At 50.8% G+C, this 19,604-nt stretch overlaps 1 protein-coding gene across 4 annotated transcripts in view; it reads right to left on the bottom strand.

Annotated features, from left to right (window-relative positions):
• The window catches only part of LOC142560968 (receptor-type tyrosine-protein phosphatase kappa-like), a 586,354-nt gene that overhangs the window by 424,218 nt on the left and 142,532 nt on the right, over nt 1–19,604 (bottom strand). For all 4 annotated transcript variants that reach the window (XM_075673412.1, XM_075673413.1, XM_075673411.1 and 1 more), the window contains one exon: nt 10,979–11,082. In XM_075673412.1, the coding sequence (XP_075529527.1) occupies nt 10,979–11,063 (85 nt within the window). In that variant the 5' untranslated portion in view covers nt 11,064–11,082. The remainder of the gene's footprint in view (nt 1–10,978; nt 11,083–19,604) is intronic.

The raw sequence follows: 19,604 nt of genomic DNA, 5'->3' as shown, positions 1-19,604 counted from the left end.
GCGGCGCCATTTCCTCATCCACTTCCTTGGGTATTTATGTTTCCTAATAAAACCCTGGGGGTGTTAACGAGCGCCACCACTCACAGATCTTGGCTGCCAACATGGAACATCCTTTCTGTCGCAGGCGTCACCAGAAGGTGATCTTTTTGGGTGAAGGCAACCGGTCAATAAACCCACACGTGCTACGTGAATACATTAATGTTGCCGGATACGAGATCCTCGTTTTGTAATGAGCAAGTTCCACACCCGCCGCCAAAGTCTGTGAGTAGTGGCGCTGGCTAACACTCCCAGGGTTCTACTAGGATTTACATCAGGCGACGTAACGGCAAACGGAATGGTAAATACTGGGCCAAAAAAAAACGAGGACGAACACGGTCACAGCCTTTCAGACTCCCAGACGACAAGCGGTTGGGACATCATGCAACTGTGCCAGCACAGTCTCACGCATATGCTTGGGAACGACCAGTAGCAGTTTAGGGATGCCAGTGTGCATGTTGTAACGGTGCAATATGCCATCTTGCAGCACAAACATAGCGAAGAGAGTGAAGTTGGCAGGCCTGTCAGACTGAGGATGTCTCTCATGTAAGTCCGCCGTCGTTGGTCATCGGCGATGTCACCAAACGCGGTAAGCACGAGGACGCAAGTTGACTCGCCGGTCTCAGGCTGGTCTGATAGGTCTACTGGATGACGTGGCAAGAAATCGGCGTTCTCAGGAAGTCGGCTTGTCTTATACATCACTGTGTAAGAGTACTCTTGGAGCCGTAGAGCCCACCGACCAAGACGTTCAGCTGGATGTTTTAAAGATGAAAGCCAGCATAGTGCGCGGTAATCGGTGACAACCATCGAAGGCCGTCCGTAGGGGCGAAATTTCCCTACTGTCGAAACGAGAGCGAGGCATTTACGCTCGGTGATCGAGTAAACGCGTTCGCCTGGTGACAGAAGACCGCTAGCGTACGCAACGACACGGTCTCAATCGTGCTGTCGTTGTGCCAAAACGTCGCCGATACCATGGCTGCTGGCGTCGGCACGAACCTCCGTTGGGGCGGAATGGTAAAAGTGTCTGAGAATCGGTGGCGACGTGAGTCGCGTCGTCAGCTCAGCGAATGCACTAGCTTGGTCGTGACCCCAAACAAAGATCGCGCCTTTCTTCAAGGAACAATAAACACATACTAAGTCGACGGTGACTCTTCGAATATCATACCAGGAACCTGGAAACGCTTGTTTCGTGCCAAAAAACTTAGTTTAGGAGAAAATTGCGTCTGAAGGGTCCGAATTCCATTTGGCGGTATTGGCTGCAATTAGCGGTGATTACAGCACCCTGCAATCACCGCTAACTTCGGCACTGTCTTCACGTTGTCGCAGGAATAGACGCTGTGCAGACATAGCAGTGCCTCACGCTCGGGCCCGTGGAAAGTACGCCATCGTGGTCAGCTGCGAAAGGGGTCATCTGCCTCCATATTCGGAAGCTTCGACCAACCTGAGCGCGCTGCCACGTACAGCGGGACTACGGCGTAGGTGCCATTTCAGCGGAGCACATCAAGATAAACAGCGTGCCTTCCTGCGGCGGCGGTCATTTGGGCAGCGGCAGCTGCACCCTGCAATCACCGCTAACTTCGGCACTCTCCACGTTGTCGCTGGAACAGACGCTGTGCAGACATAGCAGTGCCTGCCGCATGGGGCCAGCGGAAAGTTCGCCATCGTGGTCAGCTGAGAAAGGGGTCATCTGCCTCCATATTCAGAAGCTTCCAGCAACCTGAGCGCGCTGCCTTGTATAGCGGGACAACGGCGAAGGCGTCATATCTGCGGAGCACATCAAGATAAACAGCGTGCCTTCCTGCGGCGGCGGTCATTTGGGCATCGGCAGCAGCACTCTGCAATCACCGCTAACTTCGGCAGCCTCTTCACGTTGTCGCAGGAATATACGCTGCGCGGACATAGCAGTGCCCACAGCTCCGGCAAGTGGAAAGTTCGCCATCGTGGTCATCTGCGAAAGGGATCATCTGCCTCCGTATTCGGAAGCTTCGACCAACCTGAGTGCGCTGCCTTGTACAGCGGGACTACGGCGCAGGCGCCATTTCAGCGGAGCACATCAAGATAAACAGCGTGCCTTCCTGCGGTGGCCATAGAGAAAGAAATTCAACAAGTGGGGAACTCTTCAAAAACTGCCAACAGGAAACACGTCACGCCTGGTTTCAACTCCATCCGTTAGTTAACGCGAGCATCAGAAAAAAACGAATGTGAAATAAGCTTCCAGACAACGTTTTATTTTTTTTATTCTTTCTCACTAAAAGTGAAAAAGTTTTGCTTGTAAATGAACTTGTTCTTTTGTACTTTGTAACTTTTTTGCTGAGTTGCCTAGCAACAAGCTAGCGGCACGCCAGACGCGCGTGCATATGTCATGCGCCAGACAAGCCGCAGAAGTGAGCAAGGCCGGTTGCGCATGTCAAGCTCGCGTGCTCGGCGACCCGTCTCTTTTGGATGCAGCCCGTTTTTGGGGCTCCCGGCGTTCTCTTGTGTTCAGTCTGCATTTCGACACGGCACCGCTGCACTACTAGACTACAACAAGGTGAGGAATTTTGTTCGACAGTCTGCGACGCACTTCACGCACATTTAGGCTTACTGCACAAAACTGAACCTATGTAGTGAAGCAGTTATCGAAAAACAGCTCCGCAGTACAAGCCCAGTTAATATGAGTTAATTAATCGTACTGGGAGATGTTCGCGACGCTTTCTATGAGCCCAAGCATAACTATAACTTATTTCGGTAGTTTTTGGGCACGCTCGCCGCACCTGGCTTTCTGTCGAAAAGCACCTTGGCCGTGTGACGCAGTTTCGCGTGTACTGAATCTTACCGGGACAAGTTTTGGCGCTTTCTCTGACCCCAGACATTATTGTAACTAATTTCACTACTTTTTGGGGTACTTTTCAAGCACAGTGGCCTCGCTCGGCGTAGTGGCGCAGTTAGCGAAAAGCAACTGCGCTTTGCGCCGCAGTTAGTTTCGCGTGTGCTGCATCTTACCGGGACAAGTTTTGGCGCTTTCTCTGACCCCACACTTTATTGTAACTAATTTCACAGCTTTTTGGGGTACTTTTCAAGCACAGTGGCCTCGCTCGGCGTAGTGGCGCAGTTAGCGAAAAGCAACTGGGCTTTGCGCCGCAGTTAGTTTCGCGTGTGCTGCATCTTACTGGTAGAAGGTCGTGACGCATTCTCTGACCCGGAAAAGTATTGTAATTTCTTTGGTACCTTTTTGGAATATCTTGAGGTATGCTCGCCGCGCCTGGGGTTGTGGAGCTGTTAGCAAAAAAGGAAGCCGGCCATAGTGAGTTAGGTTTGCGTGTACAGAATTTTAGTGGGACAAGTTTTAGGCGCATTTTATAGCCCTGCAACAACATATACCTTATTTCGGTACTCACGCTTGTCGAAAACGCGACGAGCGATTGCCGAGAGTGATAACACAGGAGTGTTGCATGCGCCGGCAGGACGCGTAAAACATAACACGAAGGAGCAGCTCAAGAACATGACATTTATGTGTACTGAGCGTCTGAGAACAGGCTTTGCACCCACGAATCTGTCTTGAGTGCGACATAAAAGGCATTCTGCGAGCGTGTAACATGGTCTGGCTGAGCCTGTGTTGTAGCCACCTCTGTGTACTTGGCGTGCCATCGCGTCGACTGAGACCAAGTTGTTTTGGAAACGCGCAGTCACCCGTGTATTTGTGCACTTAAAGTGCAGGAAATAATGCCCGAGAAGGGAGCGGTGCTTGAAAATCTGATGTATCGTTCAGATTTTATGCCATTGTTTTGGAGGAGACTTTGCTGCGAAATGTACGTAAAAGTGAATTTATCTGTAATGCCGTTCATTCACCACTTACGCACGTTTCGTCTCTGCACGGAATAATCCTGTTCGGTCAATGTACCAAAATGATACATGGTAGTAATTTACTTTCTTTCAGCTGATGCCATCTGTTGGTGTTTCCTTCGTTAGGCAACGACTGCTGCTTACCAGCTGCCCCAACTTTGGATGAATGTAGAAGCCCGGAACGAGTATTTATATAGAGCAAAATAAACATTTCATCATTTCAGAAGACGTCTTGCGTTTTCTTTATGAAATTGCACCTGACGGATTCAGCGGAGTCTTGTAAAGGTCGTTCGCAATAATTTTTACTAAATAATGAAAGGCCACGCGGGGTTCAGCAGAAGCAAAAAAAAAAAATGAAGCGCCGAACAGCGGAGCCAGCGCAGCGTGTACCAACTGGTGTTGAAAACGCGCGCGCCCAAAACCGAAACCGGAAGGAATTAATACCATCCGCTCGGTGTGCTACAGTCAATTCGGCTGCTGGGCTCTAGGGGAGTATATGCTTTTGTTGAAATTTCTTTCTCTATGCGGTGGCGGTCATTAGGGCAGGGGCAGCAGCACTCAGCAATCACCTCTAACTTCGGCACTCTCTTCACGCTGTCGAAAGAATAGACGCTGTGCGGACATAGCAGTGCCTGCCGCTCGCGCCCGTGGAAAGATCGCCATCATGGTCATCTGCGAAAGGGATCATCTGCCTCCCTATACGGAAGCTTCGGCCAACCTAAGCGCGCTGCCTTATACAGAGGAACTACGGCGCGGGCGCTCTTTCAGCGGAGCCCATCAAGATAAATAGCGTGCCTTCCTGCGGTGGTACTCATTTCGGCAGCGGCAGTAGCACCCTGCAGTCACCGCTAACTTCGGCACTCTCTTCACGTTGTCGTAGGAAAAGACGCTGTGCGGACATGCAGTGGCTGCCGCTCGGGCTCGTGGAGAGTTCGCCATCGCGGTCAACAGCGAAAGGCTTCATCTGCCTCCGTATTCGGAAGCTTCGACCAACCTGGCCGCGCTGCCTTGTACAGCGGGACTATGGCGCAGGCGCCGTTTCAGCGCAGCCCATCAAGATAAACAGCGTGCCTTCCTACGGTGGCGGCCATTTTGGCAGCGGCAGCAGAACCGTCCAGTGACCGCTAACTTCGGCCCTCTCTTCAGGTTGTCGCAGGAATAGACGCTGTGCGGACATGCAGTGCCTGCCGCTCGGGCTCGTGGAATGTACACTATCGCGGTCATCTGCGCAAGGGATCTGCTGCCTCGGTATTCGGAAGCTTCGACCAACTTTAACGCACTGCCTTATACAGCGGAAATACGGCGCGGGCGCCGATTCAGCGGAACCCATCAAGATAAATAGCGCGCCTGTCTGCGATAGTAGTCATTTCGGCAGCGGCAGCAGCACCCTGCAGTCACTGCTAACTTCGGCACTCCCTTCACGTTGTCGCAGGAATAGACGCTGTGCGGACATGCAGTGCCTGCCGCTCGGGCCGGTGGAATGTTCGCCACCGCAGTCATCTGCGAATGGAGTCATCTCCTTCCGTATTCGGAAGCTTCCGCCAGCCTGAGCGCGCTGCCTTGTACAGCAGGACTACGGCGCAGGCGCCATTTCAGCGGAGCACATCAAGATAAATTGCGTGCCTTCCTGCGGTGGCAGTCATTTCGGCAGCGGCAGCAGCAACGTCAAGTCACCGCTAACTTCGGCTCTCGCTTCACGTTGTCGCAGGAATAGACGCTGTGCGGACATGCAGTGCCTGCCTCTCGGGCCCGTGAAATGTTCGCCACCGCAGTCGTCTGCGAAAGGAGTCATCTACCTCCGTATTCGGAAGCTTCCGCCAACCTGAGCGCGCTGCCTTATAAAGCGGGACTCCGGCGCGGGCGCCGTTTCAGCGGAGCCCATCAAGATAAATAGCGTGCGTTCCAGCGGTGGCTGTCATTTGGGCGGCGGCAGCATCACTCTGCAGTCACCGCTAACTTCGGCACTCTCTTCACGTTGTCGTAGGAAAAGACGCTGTGCGGACATGCAGTGGCTGCCGCTCGGGCTCTTGGAGAGTTCGCCATCGCGGTCATCTGCGAAAGGGATCATCTGCCTCCGTATTCGGAAGCTTCGGCCAACCTGAGCGCGCTGCCTTATACAGAGGAACTACGGCGCGGGCGCCGTTTCAGCGGAGCCCATCAAGATAAACAGCGTGCCTTCCTACGGTGGCGGCCATTTCGGCAGCGGCAGCAGAACCGTCCAGTGACCGCTAACTTCGGCCCTCTCTTCAGGTTGTCGCAGGAATAGACGCTGTGCAGGCACACAGTGCCTGCCGCTCGGGCCAGTGGAAAGTTCGCCATCGCGGTCATCTGCGAAAGGGATCATCTGCCTCCGTATTCGGAAGCTTCGGCCAACCAGAGCGCGCTGCCTTATACAGCTGGAATACGGCGCGGGCGCCGTTTCAGCGGAGCCCATCAAGATAAATGGCGTGTGTTCCTGCGGTGGCAGTCATTTAGGCAGCGGCAGCAGCACCCTGCAGTCACCGCTAACTTCGGCACTCGCTTAATGTTGTCGTAGGAAAAGACGCTGTGCGGACATGCAGTGGCTGCCGCTCGGGCTCTTGAAAAGTTCGCCATCGCGGTCATCTGCTAAAGGGATCATCTGCCTCCGTATTCGGAAGCTTCGGAAAACCTGAGCGCGCTGCCTTATACAGCTGGAATACGGCGCGGGCGCCGTTTCAGCGGAGCCCATCAAGATAAATTGCGTGTGTTCCTGCGGTGGCAGTCATTTAGGCAGCGGCAGCATCACTCTGCAGTCACCGCTAACTTCGGCACTCTCTTCACGTTGTCGTAGGAAAAGACGCTGTGCGTACATGCAGTGGCTGCCGCTCGGGCTCTTCGTGAGTTCGCCATCGCGGTCATCTGCGAAAGGGATCATCTGCCTCCGTATTCGGAAGCTTCAACAAACCTGAGCGTGTTGCCTTGTACAGCGGCACTACGGCGCGGGCGCCGTTTCAGCGCAGCCCATCAAGATAAACAGCGTGCCTCCCTGCGGTGGCGGCCATTTCGGCAGCGGCAGCAGCACCGTCCAGTCACCGCTAACTTCGGCACTCTCTTCAGGTTGTCGCAGGAATAGACGCCGTGCGGACATGCAGTGCCTGCCGCTCGGGCTCGTGGAATGTACGCTATCGCGGTCATCTGCGCAAGGGATCTGCTGCCTCGGTATTCGGAAGCTTCGACCAACCTTAACGCACTGCCTTATACAGTGGGACTACGGCGCAGGCGCCATTTCAGCGGAGCACATCAAGATAAATTGTGTGCCTTTCTGCGGTAGCAGTCATTTGGGCAGCGGCAGCATCACTCTGCAGTCACCGCTAACTTCGGCACTCTCTTCACGTTGTCGTAGGAAAAGACGCTGTGCGTACATGCAGTGGCTGCCGCTCGGGCTCTTCGTGAGTTCGCCATCGCGGTCATCTGCGAAAGGGATCATCTGCCTCCGTATTCGGAAGCTTCGGCCAACCTGAGCCCGCTGCCTTATACAGCTGGAATACGGCGCGGGCTCCGTTTCAGCGGAGCCCATCAAGATAAATTGCGTGTGTTCCTGCGGTGGCAGTCATTTAGGCAGCGGCAGCAGCACCCTGCAGTCACCGCTAACTTCGGAACACTCTTCACGTTGTCGCCGGAATAGACGCTGTGCGGGCATGCAGTGCCCGCACAGCGTCTATTGTTCAGCGGGACTCAGGCGCGGGCGCCGTTTCAGCGCAGCCCATCAAGATAAATAGAGTGCGTTGCTGCAGTGGCAGTCATTTAGGCAGCGGCAGCAGCACCCTGCAGTCACCGCTAACTTCGGCACTCTCTTCACTTTGTCACAGGAATAGACGCTGTGCGCACTTGCAGTGCCTGCCGCTCGGGCTCGTGGAATGTACGCTATCGCGGTATTCGCAATGTAATTCGGTAGCGCAATGGATCTGCTGCCTCCGTATTCGAAAGGTTCGACCAACCTGAACGCACTGCCTTATACAGCGGGACTACGGCGCAGGCGCCATTTCAGCGGAGCACATCAAGATAAATTGCGTGCCTTCCTGCGGTGGCAGTCATTTCGGCAGCGGCAGCAGCACCCTGCAGTCACCGCCAACTTCGGCACTCTCTTCACGTTGTCGCAGGAATAGACGCTGTGCGGACATGCAGTGGCTGCCGCTCGGGCCCGTGGAAAGTTCGCCATCGCAGTCATCTGCGAAAGGAATCGTCTGCCTTCGTATTCGGAAGCGTCGGCCAACCTGAGCGCGCAGCCTTACACCACGGGACTGCGGCGCGGGCGCCGTTTCAGCGGAGCCCATCAAGATAAATAGCCTGCGTTCCTGCGGTGGCAGTCATATAGGCAGCGGCACCCGGCAGTCACCGCTAACTTCGGCAGTCCCTTCACGTTGTCGCAGGAAAAGACGCTGTGCGTACAGAGTAGTGCCTGCCGCTCAGGCAAGCGGAAAGTTCGCCATCGGAGTCATCTGCGAAAGGGATCATCTGCCTCAGTCATCTGCGAAAGGGATCATCTGCCTCCGTACTCGGAAGCTTCGGCCAACCTGAGCGCGCTGCCTTGTACAGCGGGACTGCGGTGCGGGCGCCGTTTCAGCGGAGCCCATCAAGATAAATAGCGCGCCTGCCTGCGGTGGTAGTCATTTAGGCAGCGCCAGCAGCACCCTGCAGTCACCGCCAACTTCGGCACTCTCTTCTCGTTGTCGCAGGAATAGACGCTGTGCGGACATGCAGTGCCTGCCGCTCGGGCCCGTGGAAAGTTCGCCATCGCAGTCATCTGCGAAAGGAATCGTCTGCCTTCGTATTCGGAAGCGTCGGCCAACCTGAGCGCGCAGCCTTACACCACGGGACTGCGGCGCGGGCGCCGTTTCAGCGGAGCCCATCAAGATAAATAGCCTGCGTTCCTGCGGTGGCAGTCATATAGGCAGCGGCACCCGGCAGTCACCGCTAACTTCGGCAGTCCCTTCACGTTGTCGCAGGAAAAGACGCTGTGCGGACAGAGTAGTGCCTGCCGCTCAGGCAAGCGGAAAGTTCGCCATCGGAGTCATCTGCGAAAGGGATCATCTGCCTCAGTCATCTGCGAAAGAGATCATCTGCCTCCGTATTCGGAAGCTTCGACCAACCTGAGCGCGCTGCCTTGTACAGCGGGACTACGGCGCAGGCGCCATTTCAGCGGAGAACATCAAGATAAACAGCGTTCCTTCCTGCGGTGGCAGTCATTTCGGCAGCGGCAGCAGCACACTGCAGTCACCGCTAACTTCGGCACTCCCTTCACGTTGTCGGAGGTCGGTAATTAAGTCAAACACTTTTTGCATACTGCTGTCGCTGCTTCCGCTGCCGAAAATCTCCTGCTTCTTGCAATGTCAACATTGTGTTCAGCATGTCATCTGTCTATATTTTACGACTGTGCTGTTGATTGTAGCAAATGTCGTCGCATGTATGTTTTCGGGAAGTCTGGAGGAATCGCTGAAAAATCTTTCAAAATACATAGAAGGAAACTTCGCGGTGTCCGCCCTGCCGTACTCCGGGATCAGCTTTAGTCGATAGTAAAAACCAAGATGGTTCAGTTATGAAAGCAATGCTGTCTTCCCTTAATAAGAAGCTTGAAAGTCTTCCGATTTTGACAGAAAAGGTTCAAAAGATGAAGCACACTGTACAGTTCATGTCAAACAACTTTGACGATCTTGAACAGGACAATGAAATTAAAGAGCTAAGAAATAGGTAGAAGAACTGGAAGCAAGAGATGCTACTCGCGCAACCGCACAAAGTGATCTTCAGCGACAGACAAATGAGCTAGAATACAGAAGAAGACGGCTCAACTGGGAAATTCATGGGGTCCGTGTAGTGTCGCATGAAAACCTGATTGCATCACTAAACACTATCGATGACAAACTTAATGTTCCCCCTGTGGCCGAATCAAACGTGGTATCTGTTCATAGGCTACCAGCACGAATAGAGACAATTCCAGGAATAATTGTTCGCTTTGTTCAGCAACAAACAAGGGATGCGTGTTTATCGAACAAAAGTAACCTGAAACAGTCCGTCCCGACGGTTTTGATTCAAGAGAATCTGACGCGGCACTGAGTGGGCGGGGGGGGGGGGGAATTCCCGCGAGAATAAAAAAAATGGCTAAGGATAAAGGCTACGAATACGTCTCGTACAGACACGGTGAAGTTCAGGTCCGGAAGACGAAAGGAGTTCACATTAGGATTTATGCTGACTTTAACCGACTCTAGACAATCTAATCACCGTTATGTTACTTTGCGAAAATAACTTAGATGACCAATCACCGTTATTATCTGCCAAATGACCTTAACGATATTATATGTCGGCTACCTCCTAATTCATGCAGATATTAGGATGGATAGTTTAGCATGTTGGTTAAACATGATCTGAAGTGAAGGCACTAAAAAGACTATGGACGAAGAAGGAACACACACACACACAGGGCGCCGCTTCCAGCAATGTTTCATCAGGAAAAACGCCACTGATGTATATTAGGAGCGCGATAACAATTTCTCACTGCGCATTCGCGTTCAGGTAAAGCAGTTCTTGGCGTGATAGTCACATGGATGCAAAAATTACGCAGTTATCACCTGCTTCAATGATTCTTTTGGCTTCAATTATTAATCAGACCCATTTGTCATTTGCCATTGAGGGAGGCCCACCTGGCAATTCATTGTAGAAACTGCAAATGTAAGCCAGACTTCCACGCCTGCGCTGTGGTTGCCAGAAGCCATGGTAAATAGGTTCGATTACTCAGAAGAGTTTGGGTGCGAGCTAGTTGGTACGGATCATTCATATTTAAAACAGCGCAAATAACACGGACAAGGGAGGACACAGCGCTCGTCCTGTGTCCTCCCTTGTCCGTGTTATTTGCGCTGTTCTAAATATGAAGGGATCGATTAATAATTGAGGCTATAAGAACAGAGGATTAATAATTGAATCTTTTTTCACGAGGAAAGGTTCCGCTAGCTACGATCAGCGGCCGTCGATCTTGTCCGTCTCTGCTCGAGGTCCTGCTTAAGAGGCCTTGAATATACTCCCAAGTACATAAATACTTAGGGCGAGCTTGCGAGGCAGACGATTTACCTGTGCAAGCATGTTGCATGTCCATACAAGGCTGACTCACCACTGTGGCCATTGGCCAGCGTTCCGTTGGCAGTGGACTTGCCGCTCTCAGTGGTTCCAACATCGGTTCTTGCCAAGCTAGTCATCTTCCAATTTTTGGACTTCCTGCAAAGTTACAGAAAAGAATGCATTACACCGAGACCGCGGGCCCAGAGGGCTTTGGGAATAAGGTATAGGAGAACCATACAATGTTTCTTTCAAACTTTTCAAAGGAACGCCGGCTGACAAAATCAGTGTACGCGGCACTTTAGCGCTTGCTGCAGGGCTAGTTTCTCCATACATTCTGTGGTGTAAGCTGGTGCGAAGATATTCAATCGAAGAACCTGTTGCAGCGTAGGGTTTTTTGTTGTCCGTGAAAAGCAATCATGATCTATACTTTGAATGCGTTATCTTTAATATTGCGCCCAGTGATAATTCCAGGTCATAAATGAGCAGCATGCGCGCTATTGGCCTGCCATATATAACTCTTGATAGGAAAGTAATGGGTGCGTCATTTTCGAGGACGGAAACGCAAGCAATCCAGATGACAATTGTTTTCAGCAAGATACGACTCAGAGGACGTGAATAAACAAGAGCGTATTGAACGAAAAACATCAGAATAGCTAGAAAATAACGCTATTCAATTTTTTCTTGCGTTCCTTCCCAGAATTCCGCTTCTTTCGCAGCATAAGAAGGTAAATAGGTGCACGCTTCTTGCAGGAATTGTAGTACCTGCGCGAAAATCTATATATGTAATGAGTATTAACAGCGGAGCTGTTTTGGGGCTCGCAATGTTTCACCGGCACACTATTCTGACCGACTGTCCGATCGGCCTGACGCCAATGCGCGGTTCCAGAAAGCGCCGGCCACCGAGGGTGGCGTTAGGACCATGGAAGCTGCCCCGACCCTCTCTCTCTATAGACCTTCTTTCATCCTTAGGGACTCTCTGGAGAATCTGAGAACTGCGGGGTGCTATTTAAGCAGCTTGCAGCTGCTCTGTTTCTCTCTCCTATTACGCACGACAACACGTAAACATTGTATCAAGAATTCTTCGCCGAGAAAGCTCTCCCCGTCTCTGACTCTGCGTGAAGTGAGGTCCAGACCTCCTGCCGGCCACACATGCCTCGGCACACGCAACAATATCTGTGTGGCGAAAGGGCACAACATTCCTTTCTTATAATAATTATTTTCACGTGTACGCCACGATTTCTGGACTCAGTGGTTTTGAAACTTTCAAGAAAACGGAAACCAAAGTGAAGAATACGAGCTGAGGGCAGGTGGCACGAGAGCTGGAGAAAAAGAAAAAATATTTAGACCCCTTCGACCTTGTAAAGAGGGAAGTCCAGCGAAGATGGCGCTGTGATGGGTTTTGCTATGGTGGAGATTTAATATGTTGAATTTATCTATTATGAGATGAGTACTCAGTGAATAAAGAAATTTTCTGAAAGATCCCACTTCTAATCACAGATTTCATGACCATTGCAGCCATTGACTTGTGATCCCTGTGACACACGGCAACAGGTTTCACTTTCACTGTGGTAATGTTCTTCCCTGAAGTTAGGTCTATGCATGATCGGGGACGAGTAGTGGCTACGGTGGCATCGGTGAAACACTTGAGGCCAAAGCGCTTCAACATGCACGCTCTGTCGGGTCTGTTCACAGCGACATTGAAATTTCCAACAATGACGAAGTATGTACTGTTAACACATTGATTTGGCCGAGTTGGTTCATCTTGAAAGTTTTCACAAAAAAGCACAACAGGCGAAGACGAAGGAAAGCATACGACAGGACTGGCGCTCGTACGACATACGACAGTTCTGTCGTATGTGTTCCTTCGACTACGTCTTTGTCGTTTTCCTTATAAAAACTGTGAAGATGTACTGTCAGCGCGTTTAATCTTCCCGATGACATGCACCATAAACGTTTGAATCTCTTTCTTTGACGTAGGAGGGACGTACACAGTCGCGACCCCCATGTCTTTGTGCCACCTCAGGGCACAGGTGTTCCACATCTTCGGAGGAGACCCACTGCCGTAACGCAGCCACTTGACGCTGTTGTGAATCACGCACGCCACCGATCGTGGCCAAGTCTCCGGTGAACCAAAGACGGTCACACACGACACACGTGGCGCCAAACGGGTTCTCAATGAATTCCCTGGAACCACGAAATCGCACCAGGGCAACTTTCTTGATGGTGGGACCTCTCGGCGGCGACGTGCGTTTTGCACTGCGCCATATGCAGGGCCTTCGTCGAGTTTCGCCTCCCTGGACCGATCATCATCGGTGGCATTCGCTCGGCGGCGCCACTCGCACCGATGCTTTTGCTCACGTCGGCGCTCCACGCGTGCGAGTTGCTCTTGTTCGGCAAGAGCTTCGCCGGCACTCGATGTTGTCCCACTGGGTGCAGCGGCAAAGGCAGCCTCGCGTTGTCGGCGCGCCCGTTCGTGCTTCTGTGCGGGCCCATTCCCGCTGTTCTGGGTGAGTGCAACTGACGGCGGCAGTGGCGCGAACTCTACCTCGCAAGGAAACGATACAGCCCAATTTTACGACAGAGAGGCTTCATTATAGCGCGTCCCCGCCAATCACGGCGCGCGCTCTGCACAGGTGGCCGCTGAAAAGCGCGCGCGCAGCTGTTGTGCGCAATGTCGGGAGCAGTGGCGTAACCAGAAATTTTGATCGAGGGATGCTAACGTTGCAGCTCGGCCTCCTCCTTACAGAATTTGTCGAGAGATGAAATACATGAATTTTACTGCCGCGCCATTGCCAAAGATGCTACAAACAAATTCTTTAACGCTGTGTGCGGTCAACACAAGTAAAATATGTATTTTTCAAAAAAGAATATACTCGTACGTCTCAAATATTGTGCCCAAAATAACTGGAATCAATTATGCCATATTTTTCTGTCTATTCAGTAAGTAAAAAAATATCACACGAATTTCAGAACTACATGAGTTTGAAACCAGCAAGGCAGGACAAATATTTTAATGAAACTTTGTCAGTCAAGAACTTTGCTTATATTTTTGTAGATACACTCTAAGAAAAATCCCGGGGAAAACGGGAGTAACTTGGTTGTTGTTCCTAAAAAGGGCGCTTTCGTCCCTCAAAGGACTAACTGCATGAATATGCGTGCCGTTTGAAAATTTCGGAGAGCAAGTGTTTAGTCCCTGGTCGGAAAGAGGGCAAACGGGAGGACGAACGGCAACAGTCACTTGGCTGTTTTCGTCCGTGTAATGCAGCGATGCGGCGAAAAAGGTATTGTCTATAAATCGTGAATAGTTTCAAGTTCGTCCACTGCCTATTGAACTACATGCAAAGACACTTTCCCTCTTCGTGAGAAAATTTTGTGAAAATTAAAATGTAATGTGAAGAGCCATGCCCCTCGTGCGAACACCATAAGTGAGTGATACACATTAAACGCGCTATTCATTGATGGATGGCTAGATTTCTTTAAAAATAATAGCACCTTTATTTATGAAAAGAAGTGGTACAATGTGCCACGGCATTAGGAAAAACGTTGCAAAAGAAAGTAACTTGACTGGTCCTAATAACCAGAAGGTCAAAAAGGCAGCGGAGAGCAAGGAGCGAGAAAAAAACAGAAACAAGAAAAAAAAACAAAGTTCCTAAAAGTATCTAAGTTCCTTCCGTTCCAAGGAGGTTACGAACCTAACTGAAGAGATGTGTAGCTCAAACGGGACACGCTAAGCGACAGAGAAATTGGCCTTCTCTGTAATCTTGGGTGTCCCCTTTGAGTTCGCTACACGTATACATCGCTTAGTGCCTGAGTTTAACTCGCCCTAAGAATACTCGGGCTGAGTTCTTTTCGTAGTCGCTTACGGTTGCAAGTACACTGAACGTTAGACTCTCACTGCATAGCACGCACAAAATGCCGAGTCGCTCTGATATTGCCGCACTTGCGTTCCGATGCTTGACCTTGTCTCAATATCCGGTCCTGTCAACCGACCACCGTGGTGAAGTGAGGAAGAAGACGGCGTTCCGAACGGTCGCTTTTTTTCTTGTCCCCCGCTCCAAAGGATTTATCGGCCCTTGACCAGTTCACGCTAAGGCTTCAGCCAGCGGCAGTGACTACCGTGTTGTGCTAACTCGTCTTCCTACTGGTAAGCTGGTTGTGGACTCCGTATTCCTGCATGCTGACTTATGTGGTAGACCGCACAGAGCCCATGACATCCGAGACGCCCTTCTGAAAGCTATTTACCTGAAGGAAATAAGTTCCACGGGTCATTTTAAAATGTCGCACGTGTGGATGGTGACGCGCAAATCAGCAATGACAAAATCAAAGCTAGTCACGCGCGTAAAAGGTAGACGCCACGTCGCTATTGATCCTGAGCCCACGGAAGTAAAATGAAGCTTTTATGGCTTCCTGATTGTTTAAAAGATGACTACATTCCAGACGCGCTCCAGGCTTACGGGTAAGTGAAGCCTATATCAGCAGAAAGCTAGAGAGTATCGGAAATGGAAGAAATCCGTACTCTAAATCATGACAAGGTGTTGACTCTTGCCGATAGAGTCGGCGTGGGGGACGTTCCACATATGTTATTATGCAAAAAGGTGAGGCGTGCAGACAGGACGCAAGACAAGTGGACCATCACGAACGCCGAGTATCAACTGAAGGGAGCACTGAGGCGAAAAAAACAAAGAAGACAAAACTCATCTGCTCAAGCTCTGGAATGGTATCATCACGTGTCGGTCAGGTACATGCGCCGGTCTACGTGAGAGATAGCTGTTAAGGCACTTAATCTCTTCCTTATGTAAAGTAATCGAAGGCGGATTCACGCACGCACTTCCACCATTACAGATATGCCATGCCTCTACCATAAGACGCTTATCTTCATTCTTGTGCCTGTACAATATCGCGCATTCATCTAACTCTGGCTTGCAGTTACAATCTTCGCAGTGTAGGGAAAGATTAGAAGGCGATACACCGGTTGAATACCTTTAATGTTCCATTCTTTCCCCACATTGCCAAGATTGTAACTGCACGCCAGAGTTAGAGGAATGCGCGATATTGTAACGATGTTAATAAAACAACGATATTTATTAAGGGCGAACTTGTGCCTACAAGTAAAAGTCACTGCGGTCGTGAAGAAATCCGCGGCAGTCGCGTTCTGAAATTGGCCTCGAACAGTCTTCCTCTTTCTTCTCGCGTGACAGCTCGTGCGCGTGGCACATGCGACCAGGGTCTAATCGGCTACCCGTGCCACGAAGATCGCTGCCTGTTGCTGAAAAACGCCACGGTACGGCGTGCACAGTGTCCTACACGAAGGGCGCGCAACTTGAATGGGACCTGGTCGTGGCATTATCCCCCTGCTTACCGCATCCGCCCGATGCGTGAGAGGAAGTAGGGGTTGCTGTGGGCTCAGACTTTTTCTTCTCATGACCTTGCCTGGTAGGGTTTCATGCGGACAACATGCACAACTTCCGTGGAGTTGCGCCGTCTTGGGCTCCCGTGTCCAGCGGATTTCACTTCGTAAGGGACCTCGCTTATAAGACGAAGTATTTCGTAAGGGCTTAAGTATTGGCACAGAAGCTCTTTCAGACAGTCCACAGCGTCGCACTGGGGTCCATACCCACACCTTGTCACCGGGCTGATATGAGCTCCACTACGGCGCTGGTTGTTCCGGCTGGAGTCGATGCGTTGTTGGCGGCGTATTCGCTACCTTGCCACCTGTCGTGCCTCCTCGGCTGTTTGCGAGAAATCGTCGAGGTCCGATTAGTTTTTTTTTTATGTAACGGCAACATGGCATCCAAATTTGTGGTTACTCCTCGGCCAAATACAAGTTCAAAGAGAGCGACTCCTGTTGTTTCTTGAGCAGCCATGTCATATGCGAAGGTGATGTACGGCAAAATTTTGTCCCACAGCGTATGTTCAACGTCGACATACATCGAAAGCATGTCAGTCACTGTTCTATTGAGGCGTTCATTTAAACCGTTTGTCTGAGGGTGGTACGCCGTAGTTCTCCTATGACGAGTGTGTGTCCTTTGCAACAAGCATTTCATTAGGTCCGCAGTAAAAGTTGTTCCACGATCGGAAATAACTGAGGGTGCCATGCCTGAGTACGATATTGTTGACAAAGAATTTTGCAACTTCGACAGCCGTTGCACTGTACAAGGAACCCGTTTCTGCGTAACGGGTAAGATAGTCCGTGGCCACAACTATCCACCTTTCACCTAAAGATGAAGTTGGGAAGGGTCCAAGGAGGTCCATACAGACTTGTTGGAATGGGGCTTTTGGTGGCTCTATTGGCTGGAGGAAGCCTGCCGGTTTTACGGATGGAGTCTTGCGCCTTTGACACTCGCGACAAGTCTTGACGTAGTGCTGCACTGATGATAATAACTTAGGCCAGTAGTATTTCACACGAATCCTGGCGAATGAACGGCTCGTGCCCATGTGTCCAGATGTCGGTTCATCGTGACATGCATGCAAAATTTCTTCTGGCATAGCTGTGGGTACGACAAGTAAAAACTTTGTCTCGCTATTCTCGAAGTTTCTCTTGCAGAGGACATTTCCTCCCATACAGAACGAGGATAGCCTTCTAGAGAAAATACGCGGGAGTTGAATGTCGAGTCCCTCCAGGCGCTGTATAAGTGGAAGCAATTCTGGGTTTGTTGTTGAGCGATTTGTGAGGCGTCAACAATGCCAAAGAACGGGAAATCCTCTTCATCTGACACAGTATTCTCGACTGGTGCGCGTGACAAGCAGTCGGCATCGCTGTGTTTCCTCCCGGATCGGTATACGACAGTAATATCATACTCTTGAAGCCTAAGGCTCCATCTTGCTATTCGTTCGGTTGGATCCTTGAGATTCGTCAGCCAGCAAAGCGAATGGTGATTACTGACTGCTCTGAATGGTTTACCATAGAGGTACGGCCGAAATTTACATATTGCCCAAATGAGTGCAAGACACTCTCGGTTGCTGAGTAGTTTGCTTTTGCTTTCGAGAGCTTACGGCTGGCATAAGCTAGTACTTTCTCCTGGCCGTTCTTCCACTGTACTAGTATGGCACTGAGGCCGACCTTACTCGCATCGGTTTGAACTTCAGTGTCGGCTTTCTCATCAAAATGGACAAGGATTGGAGAAGCTTGCAGGCGTTTCCTTAACTCGTCAAAGGCGTCTTGTTTTTCGTTTTCGTTCTTCGTTTCGCAGGTTACCACAATAGTACTTAAAGTTGAACTGGATTGTGCCAAAAGCCACTGCCGCTGCTGCCTCCTCTGCTGTTAATGATTCCTTGTCTAAACGTACTTTGCGCCATTTTGCTGAAATGTCCGATCACGAAAACGAAGTGTCTAGCGTGTGTTCGTCCTGTAAGTCACCTATTCGTGACGATGGGCCGAGAGTGACATGCACGGAGTGTCAATGCGCATATCATTTCGGTAAATGTGCGGGCGTGACAGAGAAATCATTTAAAGCAAAAAACGATGCTGCCAAGCAATCGTGGCGCTTGTCTCATGTGCAGGGAAAATGTTTCTCGCACAAGTAGAAAAGAATGAATAAAGGTAAAATGAGACATCCACCCGTTCGTAGCAATTGCTACAAAGGAAACCCATGCGGGTTCCTCGAAAGAAAAGCCTCATAGTTGAAGAAAAATTCGTCCTGGTCCGGGACTCGTACCCAGGACCACCGCCTTTCCGGGGCAGCCGCACTACCATCTGAGCTAACCAGGCGGTTAGCAGATGGCAGGGCGAAGTCGAATTTGTCGACAACACGAAGCAAGGGCAAGAGTTTGACGTAGTAGTTCTGCGGTTTCCGCAGAACTACTACGTCAAGTAGAAAAGGCAACGATTCTGATCCTGATGACAGGCATGCTCTTGCCCCTATCCTCGAGAAACTTCATAATTTGCCAGAATTAACAAAAAAGCGGCAGAAATGTAAGAATCGATGCAACATATGTCTATGAAGCGTGATGAATTTGAAAGACATGTGTCCCGCCAGGACACTGACATCAAGGCGCTGAAGAAGCAAGCAGTGGAACCAGAAGCAAGCGACGACATGACCCAAGTAGTGCAAACACAGCTACAAGATGTCAATGACCTTGAGTAGCGAAGCAGGAAACTTGAAGATACACGGCATTGCGGTTGCAGCCAACGAAAATCTACTTTCCTTATTAAACGCAATTGCCCGAAACTTAAAGCCCCGCTCTTAACAGCAGAAGACATTCAAACAATACACAGATTGCCTGCTCCAGGGGCGTAGCCAGGGGGGGGGGGGGGGGAGGCTTATTGGGCTTCAGCCTCCCCCCCCCGAAATTTTTTCGTGCTGTCGTGCGCCGCCAACCAAAATGATGCCCGGCGCCCGAAATCATGCTGTATTTAGTCTAGAATGACCTTTTCATGCTCGAAAAGACATTTCAGCGCGAACATTGCGAAATCGGAGTGGATTTCGCGGCAACGCCCATGCACAAGGAGTCACATATCGTAACGCAAGGAGCCCCTACCGGGCACAAAGTTTCAAACGCGTTTTAATGGCAAGCAGGCTCGTCGTGGCATCTCGCGGAGGTCGCGCAATCGACGGAGCGCATGATTTCAATTCTGGAACTTTATGGATATGAAGTTCTCAAACTGTTGATGGAAATGATTCATTGACATTTCCAAAGTCGTGCTTCAGATTTTCAATTCCGTAACATTGTGGGCTTAA

This window comes from Dermacentor variabilis, chromosome 10, assembly GCF_050947875.1.
Source record: "Dermacentor variabilis isolate Ectoservices chromosome 10, ASM5094787v1, whole genome shotgun sequence".
NCBI classification, from domain to species: Eukaryota; Metazoa; Arthropoda; class Arachnida; order Ixodida; family Ixodidae; genus Dermacentor; species Dermacentor variabilis.
Note: the sequence above shows the minus strand (reverse complement) of the source record. Positions and strands in the feature narration are given on the sequence as shown.